Raw genomic sequence first — 22,269 nt, forward strand, 5'->3', positions numbered from 1 at the left:
TGAAGCCGGTGAAATATTAATAAATCATTGACCACTATTCAGCTTAGGTGAAAGTTGCACATAATCATTAGGAATTTCAGAAAACTAAATATGATTGTGAAAAAAAATCATCTTAAAACATATTACTTATATAAAGTTATGATAGATTGGGTGGCAGGGTGGTTCAGTGATTAGCATTGCTGCCTCACAGTGCCAGGAACCAGGGTTCAATTCCACCCTCAGGCAACTGTCAGTATGGAGTTTGTACATTGTCTGTGTGGGTTTCCTTAGGGTGCTCTGGTTTCCTCCCACAGTCCAAAGATGTGCAAGCTAGGTGGATTAGCCATGCTAAATTGCCCATAATGTTCAGGGATGTATAGATGAGGTGGGTTATAGGGGGATGGGTCTGGGTGGGATGTTCTGAGGGTTGGTGTGCACTTGTTAGGCTGAAGGGCCTACTTCCACACTGTAGGGATTCTATGATTTAATAGCACCTTTTTTTCATTAAATGTTCTACAATTTTCATCTTGGAATCTTCAGCCATCATATGCACAACCTTCACATACTAAAGTCAGTTTCACAATTTTGTACAGCTTAAATTTTGGTTTTCTTGTTTACATATTTTGCAGTTGCCCATACTGTGCACACTGGTGAATATACACTGATAAAACAGGATGTACAAAATATCATTTATGAACTGCACCTTAAATTTTGATTTGCACATTTTCTCAAGCATGCAGCATTGTTGCAGCAGAGCCAAACTTCTCAATAGAAACCTAACATTTCTGTCAATATTCTATATTAAACACTGCCCTATCAAAGAACGTCTTCGAGATTTGGTTTCGACTAAATCCTCGAGTCCTCCAGACATAGTTTAGTGCTCTCTTGTGGCGCAGGGGTCATGTCCCTACCCTGGACCGAAAGGCCTGGATTCAAGTCCTACCTGCTCTAGAGATGTGTCATGACATCTCTGAGCAGGTTGATTAGGAAAATATGTACAATTATAGTTTACCCTTGAATGATCAGAAAAACTGAGCTGAAGTGAAACGCAATTGCATATCATCTTATTTGCATTTAGGACAACTGCCGATGCAAGTATTTAATTGCAAAGGGAGAACTTTTTAAAATTCATTCATGGGATGAAGGTGTTGCTGGCTAGGCCAGCATTTATTGCCTACCCCTAATTGCCCAGTTAAGACTCAAACACATTGCTGTGGGTCTGGAGTCACATGTAGGCCAGACCAGTTAAGAATGGCTGTTTCCATCCCTAAAGAATTTTAATGAAACAAATGGGTTTTTCCCAACAACCAACAATGGATTTATGGTCACCAATAAACTCTTAATTTCAGATTTTTATTGCTTCAAATTCCACCATCTGCCATGGTAGGATTCAAACCTGGGTTGCCAGAATATAAAGTTCTGAAAAATTAAAGAAAGAATCAAACCAGATGGATAAATATTCTTCATACCTTAGCACCTATTTGGTGGTCATCAAAGTGGTTCAGGAATGTGACCCTGTTTGGCACTGCACAGCATCAGCCTCACAGGGTATGCCTTATGCCTAGAGGGAATGGGGACTTCAGCTAATCCATATATAACATATCCAAACGTGTTGATTTCAAATAAAAGGCTTGTCAGCAAAGTTGAAGCCCATGTGATGGCAGCAGTGACAAGATGGCTACATAGTTAGCTGAATAACAAGAAACACAATACTGGTGAATGGTTACTGTTTGAACTGGAGGGATTTGGGGAGGTGATGGTGGACGGATATTATTACATGAAAGATGGCAGAATTTGAATTCAATTTTTAAAAAAATCTAGAATTAAGAGTCAAATGAAGACCTTGAAACCATTGTCAATTGTCAGAAAAAACCCATCTGGTTCACAAACATCCTTCAGGGAAGAAAATCTGCCATCCTCTCCTGGTCTGACCTACATGCGACTCCAGACCCACAGCAATGTGATTACTCTTGCCCTCTGGGCAATTAGGGATGGGCAACAAATGCTGGCCTAGCTAGTGATGCCCTCATTTCTTTAGAGAGTAAAAAAAAGTGGGGATGTACACAGTGCAGCTCTGCAGAGGCTGGAAGAAAAGACCGCTGCTTTTCTTGGTAAGTGTTAATGGCCTGACCTGCGTATACAAGACATAATTTGCAGGTGATACAAAACCGTAAATTGTTGTGAACTGTGATGAGCATCAAGAGGACAAAGACAGGCTGGTGGAAAGGGTAGGTACACGGTGATAAAATTTAATGCACAGAAATGTGAATTGATATATCTTGAAAGGAAGAATGCGGAAAGATAAATTAAAAATAAAGAGTATATTTCTAAAGGGGGGTGCAGGAGCTGAGAAACAGAGGAACAGCTAGGGGTATACATACACACATCACTGAAGGTGACAGTTCTGATGAAGGGTCACTAGACCTGAAAGGTTGACTCTGCTTTCTTTCTTCAGATACTGCCAGACCTGCTAAGTTTCTCCAGCAATTCCTGTTTTTATTATTGAAGGTAACAGGATGGTTGAGAATGGGGTTTCAATCTACATAAGATCTTGGGAGTTTGGTTACATGGACAGATTGGAAAAGCTGAAAACTTACCGATTTGATAGAGGTGTCCAAAATCATGAAAGATCCTTAAAGAGTAGGTAGTGTGAAACTGTTCCAGCTGATGGGAGGGTTAAGAGCAAATGAACAGCAATTTAAGGTGGTTCGCAAAAGAACCAAAATCTCTTGATGTACTGAGTGGTGAGGATCTGGAATGCAGTGCCCAAAGTGAAGGCATATTCAATCAAAAGGGAATTTAATAATCATTAGAAGAGAGGAGAAAGTGTAGGGATATGGTGTATCATGCAGTGTAGAGTAGGACTAGCTCAGTAGCTATAGCAGTGAGCCAGCATGGACATGATGGAATCAAACCTTCCCTCTGTGCTGTAATCATTCTGTGCTTCTAGCAACTCCTTACTTGCATTCTGTAAATTACATGTTCCCTTCATAAATTACTAATAAATGATTATTTCTCTGCTCGTTGTAAAGTAACCAGCTCTGTAGATGCAAATACTAGCATTATTCTGAGGATTCTGAAAGTACAGCCCCATATGTAACTCTGCATTGAATTTAAAATTGTACTACAGTTAAAGGCAGCATTGCAATAAAGGTAAATTTAGAATGTAAAAAGATTAAGAACTTTTTAAAACAGAGTTTTGCCTCTTAGAGATTAGTTTCCCAAGACAGTCCTGTGCTAGCCATGGGATATGGCATGTTAGGACCTTTCAAACTTCTGTTGTCTACCACTAGCAAGGTCAAGGGCATCAGAGATAATTATTGGAGCACTATTCAGACTGTAATGACTGACACATTCTAAGAGTGGTGTGGAACTGATAAAATAAAAATTGCTTTATCAGTCCTACTACATCCTGGGGGCAAATTAAATAAAACCCTGTTACTAGTACAAGAAATTTAGCCAGGAATAAAACTAAAAATGAAAAAAAAATCAATTTTCATTGGCAATGAGAAATGAAGGTTATTCAATACCCACTAAATTATGTAAAAACATTTTGGCACACTTTAACATTGTCACATGGCTGCAGGGCTTTAATATAGCATTCAAAATTGTAGAATGCTTCAGAACAGCATCACTAAATAATATGTGAAATTGAGTCATATAATGAGATTTGCAAAGAATCGGATTTTAAGGAATGCCTTTAAGGAGGAAAGGAAAGCTATAGAAATGGAAAGGTTTAGGGAGGGTTTACATAATTTAGGTTCAGCCTAGTGGTGCAGTGTTCATTAACAAGATAGTCATGTGACCAAAATTCAGTTATTAGAAAGGTTTCAAGTTATTTCTCAAAATATTGCACAGAAAGTAATTCAGAGTTTTAGCCTAATGATGGAGTGATCATAAACAAGATAGTCATGAGACCAGAATTCGGTTATTAGAAAGGTTTCAAGTTTTTCACAAAATATTACACAGTAAGTAATTCAGAGTTTTAAGGATGAGACAAGTATATGTAGATTTTTTTATTAGCTCAGAATTATACACGGTGGCGTACCATTGAGTAATATCCTCTAGAGCACAGTGAGTCACCGGAAAATTGGCATCATTTTCTTCAGTGCTTTTTAAAACATAGGTTCATTCAATTTCTGTTGTGTGACATTGGAAAGTCCATCCTAATTTCTGAAGAATAGGTGTAAAAATATTGCATACGGTATAGAAATATTTTTTCCCAATACGGTTATTCACAGTCACTGTAGAAGAACAGCACAGATAAGGACATTTCAGACATTTAGTTTCACTGTTATGATTAATAAAATTAACCACAGTCTAATATTTTGACTTTTAAAAATATATATTCATGAGAACAACACTTTTTAAATAGAATCCGTAACTTGAAACAAGTTGAGTAAGAAACTTTCAGTCTTTGCTAATTGTAACATGTGAAAAAGGCAACTTTATACATACACCTAGATACTCCATCAAAAAAACTGAAGTCAAGAAATATATTCTTATCATTGATAAAGTAACAAACTCTTTCTAAATACAGCCAAAAGTAAATTGCCATCATTTTATTTATTTCTTACTGATATATATTAATCATGTGTTGAAAAATACCACTTGTATTACTCTCATCTGAAAATGAAAAATTTTGTGCTGGTGCAGAAGTGGTCGTTATCTGTGGTTCATGCAGATTAATGAATCAGGTGATGGACAGGTTTGCACTGCATATGATCTGAACTATACTTGGATTTTGAAGTACTTGATGTTGCCACACGGTGATGAACAGTAGAGAAGATATTCCAATTCCGCTGCTGTCCGTCCTTTATATTAATAAGCATATTGCAAAAATCCACTCATCTCCATAAAAAAGGCATAAATTCTTGAACTGCTTATTTCTCAATTTTGTTATTTACTACAGATAAAATGAGGTAAAATTGAAAAAATGCAAGCAAAATAATTTTAAATGAAATGTCACATTTCACTGTTTGATTCTTCTAAGTCTTCAAAATCATGTTAACTTAGTATTACAAATATACCTCTTTTAATTTTTACCCAATTACTTATGAGTCTCAAAGAATAACCAAATATAACTAAATTAAGTAAATCTAGACTTTGTAAAAAGGGAGTGAACATATTTCCTTTGACAACAAATCTATTAGCAAATAATAGAATGTAGGTGCTGGATGGTTGTGGAGTCAGGAGGACAAGAATGTAGAAGTCTCATACCCATTTCTGATAGAAATTTCACCCATTTTTACTGGCAGGGGTAAGGTGGGACACAGCTTACATAGCAAGGCCATTGGAAGTCAGTACTGAATTCAAACAGATCCCATTTTGGCTGCTCCAAAGGGTTTAACACACAGTGCGAGAGCCACAAATTTAGGTAGTAGATTTAAACAATCTTGGGGGGCAGATAAGTTCCATCTTAGGTTTCATTTTTCAAATTCATGCTCTTTTAAACATGGGGAAAGAAAACAGAAGCATCCAAGAGATACAAGAAAAATCTAGCTGCAATATTTTCGTTAATAGGTTAGAAAAATACCTGTCTGGTTGCGTGTTTCCATCACCGTTTCCCAAGGCTTGTAATAATGCAATTATGAATGATTGGCTGAGTTTCAAAGCCACAATTATTTCAGCAGTGGCTTCTGAGTTTACAGTTTGATGGACAGCTTAAAGAAGCTATTACAGGGTTAACAATCTTTGATGTGGAATCTCAATTGAAGGTTATTTTTACAAGAGATTAATCACCTGAAATTTAAAAGTTATGAATGAATTTCATGAGTGAGAGTTTGTTTTAAAAATAATCAAGTGTGTGAGAGCTACTACAATCTTGAGAAGTTTTCTTTTTATCTCTTCATGCCTCCTGTGCTTTGTTCATAGTGGATATAGGTGAGTGGCAAAGGAGGCGGCATGGCAAGGGAGGGTATGAGGGGCTTTGGAGGGCTTCAAGGATGAGGACTATGAGGCCTAACAGCTTCTGAAATAACTGAAAAGATACCCCAAAGAACTAAGGTGAGCCTTCTAACCAATCTGCCTCGGCACTCACATGTTCCTATAGTTGCCTTGGGTTTGTTTCTAGGGTTGGAAGCCCCCGATGTGATCGTGTCCTCCTTCTTCCTGGACCGTAAATTGGTTCTAACAGGCCCCTGTAAAGTAAAGCAGGTCTGCCAAGTTGGGAACTTCCCTACCGGAGTTATCTATAGTTGGAAGTAAAAATCCGGCTTCGAGGTGAGGAGTATCTGATTTCAGAGCACCATGGCAAACTGTTAAAATAATGATGTTAATTGTCATTCTGTCTACTTGTTTTTGAAGTAAAAAAAATCAGAACTTATTTTAACAGTGCAACTTGCAAAGATGATGTGTAGTCACTTTCAGGTTCTGAACATTTATTTGAAAAATTAACACTGAACGTGATTCTGTGAGCAATTCCTCTCTCTTATTTTTTGTAATGTAGCAAGGTTCATGGGTAAATGTAAATCTCTTGCTTTGTTATACCCAGTATTGGTTGTGCCTCAAGGTTGGATGGGTTGTACGACAATGCTGCACCATTTCTGCATCAATCTGAGAACAGTTATAAAGTAGAGTTGAGGTGTCTTTTGAACTGGGGGCTGTCGTGACCATTTGATTCTGTCTTTCTCTCAGTGAAGGACCGGAAAGGCTACCTGTATTAAGGTGGGAGACTGTGACAGCTGGAACGGTTGGGCTTCTCTCTACTGGGTGAAAGCTTGGACTGTTCACTCCACCATTATTGGGACAATTGCTAATTAGAGGTTTGTGATTTGGTTTCTTCTTCTGTTTCATCAAAAATACAACAATTGCGAAGATGATGAGCAAAAGAGCTAGAAAAGCTAATGGCAAAATTATTTGAAGAGAGCTGCGATCCTGAATGCTTCGAGAAACTGGCTTGTCATTGACTGGTTCTAATGCAGTCTGTTGTATGAAGCTTGCCAGTGTCACACTGGGGACAAAGGCAGATGTGTTACCTTTGCGACTTCCCCAGCGATTTTGGCTTCGCCAGCGTGGCACAGGTTTAGTAGGAGAGAACTTGGGTGTCTCTGTTTGAATACTCGGTGATAACTGTATTGATGTAGAGGTCATACCTGACATATGCGAATTAAGTGGTGAATTTTCATTTAATGGGATGTCGAGTACTTCGGAACCATTAAATGGAGTAATACTGTACAGAAAGGTGCCTTCAGCTGGTTGCACGTTATTTGCCGTCAAAACAAAATCAAAAGAATCATTCAATAAATCCAATCCGGTCATGTTGGCTTCAACTTCAAGCAACAAAAGACCTAATTCAATGTCTCTCTGAGTAAATATTTTTTCAGCTTCTCTTCGACTTCTCAATCCATGTCTTAGTCTCACAAGTCTGCCGTAGGATGGTAATCGCTTTATTTCAAACTCAGGAATACTTGCAGTCTGGTTGGCCAACTTACTGGCATCCAACATGTTTGTCCCAAGTTGACAGGTAGTTCCAGTGGGAATCTTAAAATTTTTTGCCATTTTCAGCAAAGGCCTTACTGTAATGTTAACCACCTGCTCAGACACATTACTTTCAGAAGTCAGCACTGTGAATTCAAAGCTATCTTGTGATGCAGAAAGGTTAGTCATTTGATAAATTAAACGTCCTCTCATAATGTCTTCCTGCTTAAACAAACTCACAATTTTGTTTCCAATCATTATATGTCCAAACTGTGGAGGTGCAGTAATTTCATAACTTATCACTGCAAGTTTTCCATTAGTTTCTGCAGCCAAATGTTCATTGGTGATGACAGAAATACTTTGTCCCTGTTCAATTTCCAGTTGAGTGTTGTTTATAAGTGTGATCATAATAGGTATAACCTCCAAATTAAATAACTTGTATAATGGCCGGTGTTTACCATCAGTTACACTAAAATAAAAAACACCAGATGATGAGCTTCCATCTTGAACAAACCAAATTTTACCATCATTGATATCAGCCTGTGTAAAATGCTTGACAGACAAATTCAAGTTCTCTGCTGTTGCCAGGTAGCCATTATTGGGTCCACTGATAATGCTGTATTTGATTTCTTCTGGTAGATTATCTAAATCTACAACATGTATATGGTCTGAATTAAGTGCAGTACTGTAACCCTGCAATATCTTCAAACTGGGGGCTTTGGTTTTCAGTTCTGGAGGATGATCATTAACAGGAGTAATGGTAATATTGAATGTCTCTTGTACCATTTCACTGCCGTTCAAGGGCCTTGATGCAGTTTTGCCTTTTGGATTTAACCATGCAGCAAAGGTAAAATTATCTTTCAGACTTTCTGAGTCATTGTGCAAGTACATTATTCCATATTTATTAACAATAAATTGAGAAAAATAGGGTTTCTGCTTAGTGATGTTACGTTCACCAACTACGATCACACCATGGCTAGGCAAAGCTGTTACTTGATACCACACTTCGTACAGTGAGCGTTCGGACTCTGGAAGCTTGAACATTAGGTTTGAAGCATCCAGCTTAAATTTGTCAATCAGTACTCTTTCACCTTCTGTAACAACAGCACCTGTTGAGGAAAAAAAACTGCCTTAAGTAAAACAAACTGTATTGAGTTATAATTTGCATTTATGTAGCACCTTGGACATCTTAAAGAATGATTCATCCATTGACATTACTTTCTAAGGAGAGTCACCATTTTGCAGCTAAATTTAACAGCTAATTTGCACACAGCAAGGTCCCATAAAAAGCAACAGATAAATGATTAGTTTTAGTGATGCCAACTGAAAACTGAGAAATGTTGATCAGCACACTGGAAAAGGTTCTTCTTCGAATGGTATCATGGAATCTTCGTCACATAACTGAGACAGCAGATGGTGCCATGATTCAATCTCTCATCTGAAAAATGATAACGCAGCAATTCCTGAGCATAAAGATATCAGCCTGCCGGAAAAACCGAGAATGGAGCTTGAACCTCAATCTATTGGCTTAGCTGTGCATTTTAATACTGAGTTGAGCTAATAGTGAACCTAAATTGAGTCAAACTCATATTTATGAAAACTAAAATTTAAAATATTGCTTACAGCTCATCGTGGAGATTGGTGTTTCAAGACTGGAGCAGAAGCACACTCAAGCAACATATTTATTTGCTGCTGTATCCAAAACAAAATGAAACAGTTGAACCCTGCCACATCGGAGTTGCATTAATAGTTCAACTCCTGGTTTTACCAGAGACCAAAGGCATAATTTCCAACCAACCAAAGGATTTAGTCAGTAGGGGCCACCATGTCAGTTTTCCAACATAGTCGAGATGCGATGTTACTTTCAAAGCAAGAATGGAGGAGGGCAACCCACGTCTCTCCATCTAACTGCATATTACTAACCATACTATTAACTATTTCTTAACAAGCTTGTAAATAAGCTGGAGAGGACTAGTAAACAATTTCCAAATCAAACATCGAGAGAAGCGCAATAGATGACTGATGCAATGCAGGAAGCAATTAAATTATGTTTCTGCTGTAATTTGGAAAAGATAATTTTGGAAAAAAAGGGTTATTCATTCACAGCCGTTATGATACCATTTGGTCAATAATATGTGCCATAAGACTGCTATCTTCTGCTTTCCTGCCTCCTCCATTCTGTTACACAAGTAATGGCTGCCGTCTGCATTTGAACACTTCAGTGGGTTACCAGATCCCTTGGCAGCACTAATACAATTCTATCTTATTTTGTCTCAATTAAGAGATCCACGTTTTAAAATATTGCCAAGTCCGCAGGTTTGCAACCCCAGGCTGATAGCCAAGCCCCAGGGGGCTTGAGAGAGTGGAATGGCAGGCGGGAGCCAAATATGGATCAGAGGAAACACTGTTCTAGAAAACTGCCAAATACACTCAAGAAATTCAATGCGTTTGGGAATTTGAACAGTTCAGTTTTCTCAGTCGATATGAAAATTATAATCTTCAATTACAACTGCACTGATTTTGCAACAAGCTTCTCCGATTGCCACATTTGTGCATCCTGCTACTTCATTACTGTTTTCTGGAAGTATATTAACGGCCTCTACAAAAGCCCTTCACCTTTTATAGTCACCATTTTACCTGCTTCTATGAACTGCTAAATGTGGAAGTAAAATTTAATGGAAACCTATGCTAGGAACCTGGATTCAGATAAAAGATTGATATGACAAGACTGCTGGATTTAAAATAATATATCATTTATACAAATTATACTATGAATTAAATGAGAAAAGCCAATTATGAGGGACAGCATCAGATTGTACTCCTGGCTAAAATGATAGAAAAATCTGCAAGGTAAACATAAAATATTGGACATACACAGCAATTTAGTTGGTATCAGCAAAGAAAAAAAATACAGATTCATCTTTCATGTGTAAGTTAGAATCAAAAACTATATGGTAGTTTTGTAATAATTGGAAAAAAATTTTGGCAGAAGTGACAGAGGTGATAGACAAAGAAGAGCCAGATAGTTTAATCATCATTGGAAAGTTAATTAGTTGAATAGTCTGTGAGTTGTTTAACAGAAAAGCATTAGATAATATATAAAAACACTCAGCGAGATAAAAATGTTATTTCCATTGTGTCATTCTGAGATATTTTCCATCATTTATAGAAGGGTGCACGGTTATTTATGCAAATTTGTGCAAAAAAAACAAATTCCAGGTCACACCATAATTTTCTCTTATAAAATGGAACCGTAATTTAGACTAATACTTATTTTCAACTAAACTTTCCTTCTCACTTGATGTACGAACTATAAAATTGTTTGAGTAAAACATGAGCTTTGTCCTTCAATCCACTTGAGTTTGCAAAAAGAGCATGGTGACTAATGATGGGAAAAATACAGCTGAGGCCCAAAAGCATTCATTTTCAGTGGGCCTGGAGCTTGTTTGGATACAACAGGCAAAATTCTGTCTTGAAGAATCAGTGTTCAATAACTATGTTGAAGTTTATTAATTGTATGTGGAGGTTGGACAATCAAGCACAAGCACAATACTCTAAAACGCTGATTTGATGAAACGGTTCATCAAATATATTCATAGTTTATCACATATTTAGAAGCCGGTCTGCCTAAATAGCTCCTTACTACTGCAGTTATGTGGAATTGGCACAAAGTTAGAGATAATAAACCATAGCTTCAGTCGAAGTACAGTAAAAATCTTTATATGTGAGGAAATTCAAGACCAAACTTTAAAAAAATGCAAGATCAGGATTATGCTGGGCAGGCTCCAGAATTTTCATACACCAGAGGTATACTTTGAATATCTCACCTGTATTTGCAAGTAGACAACTGGAACGCTCAGTGCTGGCGTATGAGATGGTGACATGAAACTCTTGAGGTTCCAACGAGGCCGGTGGGGAAAACACTATAAAGCTAAAGGAATCTTCAGCAGTCCAATCCATGGCTTCAGTGTGTGTATGTTCATATGCAATCAAGCCTTCATTTATCTGTAGAAAACAGTGACATATGCAGCAGACAGGTTTAATTTAGATAACTGGAGTTAACATAAAAATGTAATACCTATAATGTTTACAAACAACTGTACTTTGACACTTTCTAATTCCCTTTTTTTACGTAATTTTCTACATTGCCAATATATTATTATCTGCCCTATTAACTAATTTTACCTGCTAATCCCCAACTAAAAATGAACAAGGATGAGATTAATGCCCAAGGCAAATACTGTCTTCATTGGCAGGGGAATTGAGTTTTAGAGCCGTGAGGGTATGCTGCAGCTCTATAAAACTTTGGTTAGACCGCACTTGGAATATTGTGTTCAGTTCTGGTCGCCTCATTATAGGAAGGATGTGGAAGCTTGAGAGAGGGTGCAGAGGAGATTTACCAGGATGCTGTCTGGACTGGAGGGCAGGTCTTATGAGGAAAGGTTGAGGGAGCTAGGGCTTTTTTCATTGGAGCGAAGAAGGATGAGAGGTGACTTGGTAGAAGTGTACAAAATGATGAGAGGCATAGATAGAGTGGATAACCAGAGACTTTTTCCCAGGGCCGAAATGACTATTACGAGGGGGCATAATTTTAAGGTGATTGGAGGAAGGTATAGGGGAGATGTCAGAGGTAGGTTCTTCACACAGAGAGTGGTGGGTGTGTGGAATGCGCTGCCAGCAGTGGTAGTGGAGTCAGATACGTTAGAGACTTTTAAGCGACTCTTGGATAGGCACATGGAGGATAGTAAAATGTAGGATATGCAGGCTAGTTTGATCTTAGTAGGATAATGGATCGGCACAACATCGTGGGCCGAAGGGCCTGTACTGTGCTGTACTGTTCTATGTTCTGTTGTTTCTATCAATCTCATAAGGATTCATAAAAACCTTATTAAACCACTGACAAACTTACAGACATTTTATTAGGACTTTCTGAGAAAGGATTAACACCTTCTACTGGGTTGGATAGCTCAGTGAGTGAGTAACTGACCAACACAATGTGACATCCTAGACTTCAAAGATTTATAACACAGCATCAGCTACATGCATAACTGCTATTAAAGCCTATTCAATGCCCATAGGAACAAAGTTACAAAAGATCTGGTGAAAATGTCTCCTGTAGTGCATGCACTATCTATTGTAAAGCATTGTTGTCCTTTTTTTAATTCATTTACTGGATGTGGGGATCACTGGCTAGGCCAGCATTTATTGTCCATCCATAACTGTCCTTGTGATGCATATTAATGAATCAATTGGTTATATTAGATTAAATTCAGTTTGATTATCAATTTAACTTTTCCTCCACATCAATTCTTTTTATCACCATTTGTTTGAACTCAAATCTTTGCAAGCTTTTGTTTTAAGGAGATTTACATTTATCCATTTTAAATTAGAAAGCTATTGCAGTTGTTTTGAATTCTTAAGGTTTTTGTTTCCTTGATTTGCTTCATGCATTAATTGTATCAGAAGCAGTAGATAGCAACATGGCCATACAGCAGTTTAAAACAATTAGAACGTGATAAATAAAAATCCCATCCAAAAGATTTATCTCCAACATGGAACGAAAACATATTCTAAAGAATCTGTAAATCCTTTTGATGTTACTAAACGTTGCATAGTTAAAATGTTATCTACTTAAAGGATATAATCAACCAGACAACATAACTAGTAGATTTACATTTGGTGATACCTAACAAACACCTAAAGATAGGTACAATGCATGAGAAACCAACATTAATCACTTGCTTCCTTTTTTCTCTTTAATATTGAGTTAAACTTTGAAATTTGCACTGTGGCTGGGGCTGCAAACCTTGGGGGTGGGGAGGCGGGTGGTAATGGCTGGTGGGGGAAACTGCCTTTTGATAAAGCTGGCTTTGCTACTTTCAGAGTTGTTGTGAGGTCATGTCAGATGGGATTGATAGCATAAATACTTATGCTTTGAACACACCAAGTTTTTTTTTTAAATCTATCAGCAATGAAGACAAAAAAATACTAATTTATACTTGGACAATTATACTATTTTGGAACTCAGCATAACTTAAGTTATTACCAACAGCTCCTATCTAGCATGGTGAGGATAATGAATGTATTGAAGTTTAAATATTTAGGTATCATAATAATGTATTGCTCCCTGGCTTTCTGCTAAGTCATTCTTAAAAATTTATGCTACTAAGTCTCCGGATAGGGCACAGGCCAATTTAATGCTGAGCTCTGCACAAAATGGTGTCATTGTCTCCAGGTTCACAGGATGATAACATGCAAAGTTTAATGGCCTCGTGGAGTGTGTCACTAGGTTGCCCCACCCAAACTGTCTCAGACAGTGCAGGATTGAGAAAATTGACTTTGTATTTATTCGGTTGAATAGCAAGATACAAATTTATCTGTCCCTGTTACGGCCACAACATAATTTTAACTTTGACAGTTTCTGGTGCTCAGAAAAAATAAATGCAAATACTGAATTAAGATATAAGTGGTCAAGTGCATTTCCCACAACATATAAGTGTATTAAAAACAAACAAACAACTGCGAATGCTGGAAATCTGAAACAAAATCAGAAATTGCTGGAAAAGCTCAGGTCCAGTAGCATCTATGGAGAGAAATCAGAGTTAATGTTTTGGGTGCAGTTATATGAATAAATTTTGTTTTGCCTTCAGACCAGATATTTCATGCAAATTGTCCCATTGAGTGCAAGACAAAAAGTTTTGATAAACTAAGTGATTTTTCAGAAATACTCAAGCTTCGGACTACCAAATGACTAAAACTCACAAACGTAGAAAATAGGAAATTAGTGATGGACTTCAACAATATGGGTTGATTGGAAGACACATGGTAATCCATGCAGAGAAGCACGAGGATATATCTATGTATCTATCTATCTATCTGGTATCAAAAAAAATCAGAGACCATATGTACTGATTGGTTCGGTGTCAAGAGTTCTGAAGAGTCAAAATTCAAAATGTTAACTCTGCTTCTCCCTCCACAGGTGCTGCTAGGCTTGCTGAGTTTCTTCAGCAGTTTCTGGGTTTGTCAATGTTCTGGTGACAAGGGTTCAAATCCCGCTAAGGCAGATGGTGAATTTAGAATAAAAATCTGTAATCGAAAGCTAACCTAATGGCACCACTGTCAACTGTCATAAAAAAATCCTTCTAGTTCACCAATGTCCTTCAGGAAGGGAATCTGTCAACCCTACCTGGTCTGACTTAGCTGTGACTATACAGCCCTGGCAATATGGCTACCTCTTAACTACCTTCTGGGCATTCAGGGATGAGCAATAAATGCTGACTCAGTCAGTGCTGCTCATTCTTTAAATGAACGAAAAGAGAAAAATGCTGAGGTGATGAACGCATCCCCAGATAGGCTCGGTGTCTGAGAGTGTTAATATGTGATGTACCATGAGACGTCTTCAACGTTGGCACATGATAATGCCAATGCCTATGGATGTGGGATGCAATGATTTGGTCCTGACATTGAGATAGGCATCACAGAGTTATACAGCACGGAAACAGACCCTTCAGTCCAACTCATCTGCGCCGACCAGATATCCTAAACTGATCTAGTCCCAGTTTCCAGCATTTGGCACATATCGCTCTAAGCCTTTCCTATTGATGTACCCATTCAGATGCCATTCAAATGGTGTAATTGTACCACCTCCTCCAGTAAGGTGTGAAAATAGATAAGTCCCCTGGGCCGGATGGGATTTATCCTAGGATTCTCTGGGAAGCTAGAGAGGAGATTGCAGAGCCTTTGGCTTTGATCTTTATGTCGTCATTGTCTTCAGGAATAGTGCCAGAAGACTGGAGACTAGCAAATGTTGTCCCCTTGTTCAAGAAGGGGAGTAGAGACAACCCTGGTAATTATAGACCAGTGAGCCTTACTTCGGTTGTGGGTAAAGTGTTGGCAAGGATTATAAGAGATAGGATTTATAATCATCTAGAAAGGAATAATTTGATTAGGGATAGTCAACACGGTTTTGTGAAGGGTAGGTCGTGCCTCACAAACCTTATTGAGTTCTTCGAGAAGGTGACCAAACAGGTGGATGAGGGTAAAGCGGTTGATGTGGTGTATTTGGATTTCAGTAAAGCGTTTGATAAGGTTCCCCATGGTAGGCTATTGCAGAAAATACGGAGGCATAGGATTGAGGGTGATTTAGCGGTTTGGATCAGAAATTGGCTAGCTGTAAGAAGACAGAGGGTGGTGGTTGATGGGAAATGTTCATCCTGGAGTTCAGTTACTAGTGGTGTACCTCAAGGATCTGTTTTGGGGCCACTGCTGTTTGTCATTTTTATAAATGACCTGGATGAGGGCGTAGAAGGATGGGTTAGTAAATTTGCGGATGACACCAAAGTCGGTGGAGTTGTGGATAGCGCAGAAGGATGTTGTAGGTTACAGAGGGACATAGATAAGCTGCAGAGCTGGGCTGAGAGGTGGCAAATGGAATTTAATGCGGAAAAGTGTGAGGTGATTCACTTTGGAAGGAGTAACAGGAATACAGATTACTGGGCTAATGGTAAGATTCTTGGTAGTGTGGATGAGCAGAAAGATCTCGGTGTCCATGTGCATAGATCACTGAAAGTTGCCACCCAGGTTGACAGCGTTGTTAAGAAGGCGTACAGTATGTTAGGTTTTATTGGTAGAGGGATTGAGTTTCGGAGCCATGAGGTCATGTTGCAGCTGTACAAAACTCTGGTGCGGCTGCACTTGGAGTATTGCGTACAGTTCTGGTCACCGCATTATAGGAAGGATGTGGAAGCATTGGAAAGGGTGCAGAGGAGATTTACCAGGATGTTGCCTGGTATGGAGGGAAGGTCTTATGAGGAAAGGCTGAGGGTTTTGAGGCTGTTTTCGTTAGAGAGAAGAAGGTTAAGAGGTGACTTGATAGAGACATACAAGGTGATCAGAGGATTAGATAAGGTGGACAGTGGGAGCCTTTTTCCTCGGATGGTGATGGCTAGCACGAGGGGACATAGCTTTAAATTGAGGGGTGATAGATATAGGACAGATGTCAGAGGTAGGTTCTTTACTCAGAGAGTAGTAAGGGCGTGGAATGCCCTGCCTGCAAAAATAGTAGACTCGCCCACTTTAAGGGCATTTAAATGGTCATTGGATAAACATATGGATGATAATGGAATAGTTTAGGTTAGATGGGCTTCAGATTGGTTTCACAGGTCGGCGCAACATCGAGGGCCGAAGGGCCTGTACTGCGCTGTAATGTTCTATGTTCTATGTTCTAATTCGCATCATACACACATGACCCTCTGTGTGAAACAGCTGTCCCTCAGGTCCCTTTTAAATCTTTCCCCTCTCACCTTAAACCCATGCCCTCTAGTTTTAGACTCCTCTACCCTGGGAAAAAGACCTATTCACCCTACCTATGCCCCTCATGATTTTATAAATCTCTAAGATCACCCCTCAGCCTCTGATGCTCCAGGGAAACAGGCTCCAGCCTATTCAGCCTCTCCCTATAGCTCAAACCCTCCAACCCTGGCAATATCCTTGTAATTCATTTCTGAACACTTGCAAGTTTCACAACATGTTTTCTGTAGTAGGGAGACCAGAATTGAATGCAATATTCCAAAAATAGCTGAACCAATGTCCTGTACGGTCACAGCATGACATCCCAACTCCTTTACTCAATGCACTGACCAATGAAAGCAAGCATGCCAACTGCCTCTTTCACCACCCTGTCTACCTGCAACTCTACTTTCAAGGAGCTATGTACCTGCACCCCTAGGTCACTTTGTTCAGCAACTCTCCCCAGGGCCCCACCATTAATTGTGTACGTCCTGCCCTTGGTTTGCCTTACCAAAATGCAACACCTCACATTTCAACTAAATTAAACTCCATCTGCCACTCCTCAGCCCATTGGCACATCTAACCAAGGTCCTGTTATACTCTGAGACAAGCTTCTTCACTTCCACTATACCACTAATTTGGGTGTCATCTGCAAACTTACTAACCATGCCTCCTGTATTCACATCCAAATCAATAATATAAATGACAAAAAGCACTAAACAGCTCATGTAATTCTGCTCTATTTTCTGGCATAACGTACATCATTCAGGCTCCAGTAAGGTTCTGCCCTTATATGAAGCTGTATTAGATTCTTCCTTAATTGCATTATCAGTAATTGCCTCCTTACAGCATTTATGCATGTGCCTGAATGTTTACAATGTTTAAGTGACTGTTAAATCGAATGTTTAAAATTATAAAAATATCATTGCACCTTAGTCAATGTGACTGTTCAGTAAATGACTTGGCTGTTAATCCACAGATCTAGGTAATGTTCTGGGGGCACAGGTTCAAATCCCACCACAACAGATGGCAGAATTTAAATTCTATGAAAGGCTGGAATTAAGAGCCTAATGATGTTTACAAAACCATTGTCATTTATCGGGCATAACCCATCTAGTTCACTAATGACCTTTAGGAAAGGAAACTGCCATCCTTACCTGGTTTGATCTACATGTGACTCCAGACCCACAGCAATGTGGTTGTCTCTTAATGACAGTTAGGGACGGGCAATAAATGCTGGCCTAGCCAGCGACACCCTCATCCCGTAAATGAATTTTAAAAAATTCAGCTGGGAAATCCAAATATAAAGAAAATCAAATATTTGCTCATGACTGAAATACACAAGAGCTCCCTTTTATCGCTTATGAAGAATTGATCAAATAAAAACAAATGAATTATTTCAGGTTGTCCAAATAAACTATTTATTGTGTATGATCTGACTGACACCTTTTTATCTTTGTTAGATATACAGGTTCCCACTTGGTTAAGTCAGAACTTACTAGCTGAATATTTCATGAGTTCTTAATGTCGTCTGTATGAATTATTTAAGATGTATTTACGGTATTTGAAACAAAGGCATTCATTCTTTATCCCATTATTCTGTCCATCCTTACTTTCTGTTTCATTGCACCAAACATCATGATGCTCTACATTAAAACGTTTTTGGCAACTATTTATCTGAATACTATATGGATCCATGCATTTTATTCAATACATTAAACAAAATAGCTGGAAATTAAGCAAAGGTTCAGAACATTTGTAGAAAACTTGCACAATTGCAAATGCTCTTCAGAATATTCATCAGGATTTAGCGCTGATTTTACAATAAAAATGTCCTGTGAGGAAAATTTGCACAATATTTTTCTTCTGCTTCCCCAAAAGAAGAAAATCAAGAAATCCTCAGAAATATGACAGACTAACAGGATTGTTTCCCCGGTTCTTGTAGGAGGAAACTGCAGAAAATTTATCTCTTTATATATTGTGACTGAATTTAAAGGAACAGCCAACAAACTAATATTGTGCTTTTGTCAAAGGTGTACAGTCTGGAATAGCCCCTTTTCTGACTGTGTTTTTAAATGTTTTGTCTTAGTGAAAATGATGATTTTAATTATTAAACATGAAATTAATGGTCACTGTGGCTCAATGGTGGCACTGACATCTGGCTTAGAGGGGCGAGATGAGAATGTTTGAGTTATAAGGAGAGGCTGGAACTTTTCCACTGGAGGTTGAGTGGTGACTTATAGAGGGGTATAGATAAGATGAATAGCAAAAGTCTTTTCCCGAGGGTGGGGGAATTCAAAACTAGGGGGCATACTTTTAAGACAAGAGAAGAAAGATTTAAAAGGAATCTGAGGGGAAACTTTCCACACAGATGGTGGTTCATACGCAGAATTAACTGTTAGGGAAGTGGTTGATGCAGGCACAGTTACAACATTTAAAAGACATTTGGACAGACACATGAATAGCAAAGGTTTAGAGGGATATGTGGCAAAAGCAGGCAAGTGAGACTAATTTAGTTTGGGAAACCTGGTTGGCATGGATGAGTTGGACCGAAGGGTCTGTTTCCGTGCTGTTTGACTCTACGGCCAGGACTCAAAGCTCTAGCAAATAACTTGAATGCAGTACTAAAAGGGGCGTTTCAAATGAGTGTGAGGACCCGGTTTCATTTTTAGACTAATGTAAAAGATCTTATGGCACTATCTGAACAGGAGTCATCCAAGATGTTAGGAATGCAAGATGGTAGAGGCTGAGTAGGCAGCGTTTGGGCTCCTCAGCCCAGGGCTTATCTGTCCATCTGCTTTTCTTCTTTTTTTTTTGCCTTTTCCTTCCTGTCTCGTTTCTTCTAAGATTTTAAAGGTTTTTTTTGATAAGAAAACTTAGCTTGGTGTGGTTGAGAGCTGGAGGGAAGTGGGCTAGAGGCCTGAAGGAGTGTTGACTGTCTGAAATCTAGAGTGGAGCGGGCTGGAGGCATGGAGTGGAGCAGGGACAGTTGTTAGACTGGGGTCCGGCACGGTGGTCAGCGGCTTGCGAGGCTGGTCAGACCACATGTGGGAAGTCCCTGCGCTGATCTACTGAAATATAATGTTTATCTGTAATCTGTTTATCTGACTGTAATGTTTATCCTTTTAATTATGTCTTATTTCTAACTCATACTATGAATCACTGTAAAGTAATGTGACTTTTTTTCTTCTTTATTCCTCTTTTTGTACCCGAAATGGTGCCATGAGAGGTGACATTGCAAGCTTTTCAAGTACACGTGACAACAATCCCTAATTTTAAGGAGCAGAAGAGTTTTTGTATTGGCCTGTTGTGACACGTGGAAATGTGCTGTCAATTTGAATGGTGCAGCATAAACACATGTTCTTCTTTATTGTTCAAGTAATTAATTGGTGGATATATATAAAAAATGACACTTTATGTTAATTACATTGCTAATTTTTGAGCCTAAATGTAGACCTATGGAACATTACTGAACTTAACACTTACCATGTTTTGGGTGAAGTTGGTTTCTACGTGAGTCACGTTATCAGTGTCAATTTTTACCACTCGGCCAAGTTTTGGAAGACTAACCAAGGTATATATTAGGGTTCGATTTCCAGTGCTGTCGTCGTTGGTTGTAGCTTTCAAATCTGCAGACTTAATACGTTTAAGCGTTCCTGAGAGAACAAAATTCAGAGAATAAGATTAAAATTCTTCTTCAAAACTAGTCGAATTCTGATGGACTATAGGAAAATATAGAGGTCAGCTCAATCATTTCAAGCACTGTAGCATTTAACTTCAAATGAAGAACTGCTCCCTTTTACTGATTTAGACCCATGTTGTCCTGCCCCTTTTGGCAATGGGCTGGGAGATAAGAGTCATTTATGACATAAGAGAGGCCATCAGGCTACCAAAGAAATGTAGACCAAAACTGTCAGGTTCCATTCCGCCATATTCGAGTATCCAATCAATTACTTTTTTGAAATCCTTGATCATCTCTGCTTGCACCACTCTAGGTCAGAGGGCTGACAAAATGTCTGGCAGAAGCACGGGAATGAGAAGTTCATGTCTTCCTGCTGCTGACAATATGGCTTGGCATCACTAAGTTGCCAGCTTGGCTACCCATTGCAGGCCAATTGAGTCACTGAACTGGCCAGTAAACTGTCAATTCCCATTTCCGGAGGCATTCTGCCCACATCAGGAGGGCCCACCACATTATCTGGAGACCATCAGGTGCAACTAGGTGGCTTCCAGCAGTTCCTGGGGGATGTTCCTTTCAGAGTACAATTTCACTCTTTAAGGGGACCCCGTGCAACTGATGCTCACTGACCACTCCACTGGAATGCCAGACCACAGCTTCCCCAAATCTATCTTGCCTGCCTTTGAAGACACACTGCCAATGAGATGGGTTTTCCTTGGTGTTGCAGTCTTATCAATGATCACCATCAGCAGTGGCACTGTGTGGCTGATCTGCCAGCTCTCTGATTGGATGGAAGTACTGGTGGTAATCTCTTAATTGGCCACTGCCTGGACTGCAATCACTTGGTGAAATGGGGCTGTATCCCAGTTTTGGACCTGGTTTAAGACTTCAAGTGGCAAATTTCAACAGAAACAGTATTAGCCAGGCACCTATTATTCCCCAGGCCTCATTACGAAGGCCTGGCTGAGTTCTAGAACTCATTAATGGAATCAGTAGGTGTCTATTACACAGGAGGAAGGGGATTATTTACTTACATTGATAAACAGAGAGCAAAAATCAATGTGTCATTCTCAAGTTGGCAGTCTATCACCAATGAGGTACCACAAGGATCAGGGTTTGGTCTCCACTTGATCATAACTTCTATCAATGGTTTGGATGTGGCAGCTAATTGTAACATTTCCAACTTTTCAGATGATACAAAATTTGATGGATATGTAAGTTGTGAAGGGGATGCAAAGAGACTCCAAGGCGCTTTAGACAGGCTGAGCGAGTGGACAAGCATATAGCAGTTGGAATATAAAGCAGACAAGTGTGAGGTTATCCAATTTTATAGGAAGAATCTCGGTGCAGGGTATTTCATAAATGGTGAGGGATTGGATAAAGTTAATGCCCAAATGGACCTAGGTATCCTTGTTCATAAGCCACTGAAAACTAGAATACAGATGCAGCAAATAATCTAGAAGGAAAATGGTATGTTAACCTTTATCACAAGAGGATTTGAGAACAGGAACAAAGATGTCTTGCTTCAACTGTATAGAACACTCATGAGGCCACACCTGGAGCATTTTGTGTAGTTCTGGTCCCCTTGCCCAAAGAAGAATATACTTGCCATAGAGGGAGTGTAGCAAAGATTCACCAGACTAATTCCTGGGATGGCAGGGCAAACTTTGAGGGGACATTAAGGAAATGGAGCCTGGGGTCTCTGGAGTCTAAAAAGAATGAGGTGATTTCATAGAAACTTATAAAATTCTTCAAGAACAGAGGAAGTAGATGCTGAAAGGATTTTTCCCTGGACTGTAGGGTTTCGAATTAGGCGACAAAGTCTCATAATAAAAGGAAAGTCATTTAGGACTGAGATGAGGAGGAACTTCTTCACTAAGAGAGTGGTGAATGTCTAGAATTCT

The 22,269-nt window shown here is 39.0% G+C and overlaps 1 protein-coding gene across 1 annotated transcript in view; it reads right to left on the reverse strand.

The window, feature by feature from the left end:
* Positions 1-4,109: 4,109 nt before the first annotated feature.
* cspg4ba (chondroitin sulfate proteoglycan 4ba) overlaps positions 4,110-22,269 on the reverse strand; it is a 117,395-nt gene continuing 99,235 nt past the window's right edge. Inside the window, exons 8-10 of the mRNA XM_048603804.1 lie at positions 20,173-20,342; positions 11,226-11,403; positions 4,110-8,507 (exon numbers count right to left, since the gene is read on the reverse strand). Coding sequence (XP_048459761.1) covers positions 6,463-8,507; positions 11,226-11,403; positions 20,173-20,342 — 2,393 coding nt within the window. The 3' untranslated portion in view covers positions 4,110-6,462. The remainder of the gene's footprint in view (positions 8,508-11,225; positions 11,404-20,172; positions 20,343-22,269) is intronic.

The sequence above is a fragment of the Rhincodon typus genome, chromosome 1 (assembly GCF_021869965.1).
Source record: "Rhincodon typus isolate 14 chromosome 1, sRhiTyp1.1, whole genome shotgun sequence".
Lineage (NCBI taxonomy): Eukaryota > Metazoa > Chordata > Chondrichthyes > Orectolobiformes > Rhincodontidae > Rhincodon > Rhincodon typus.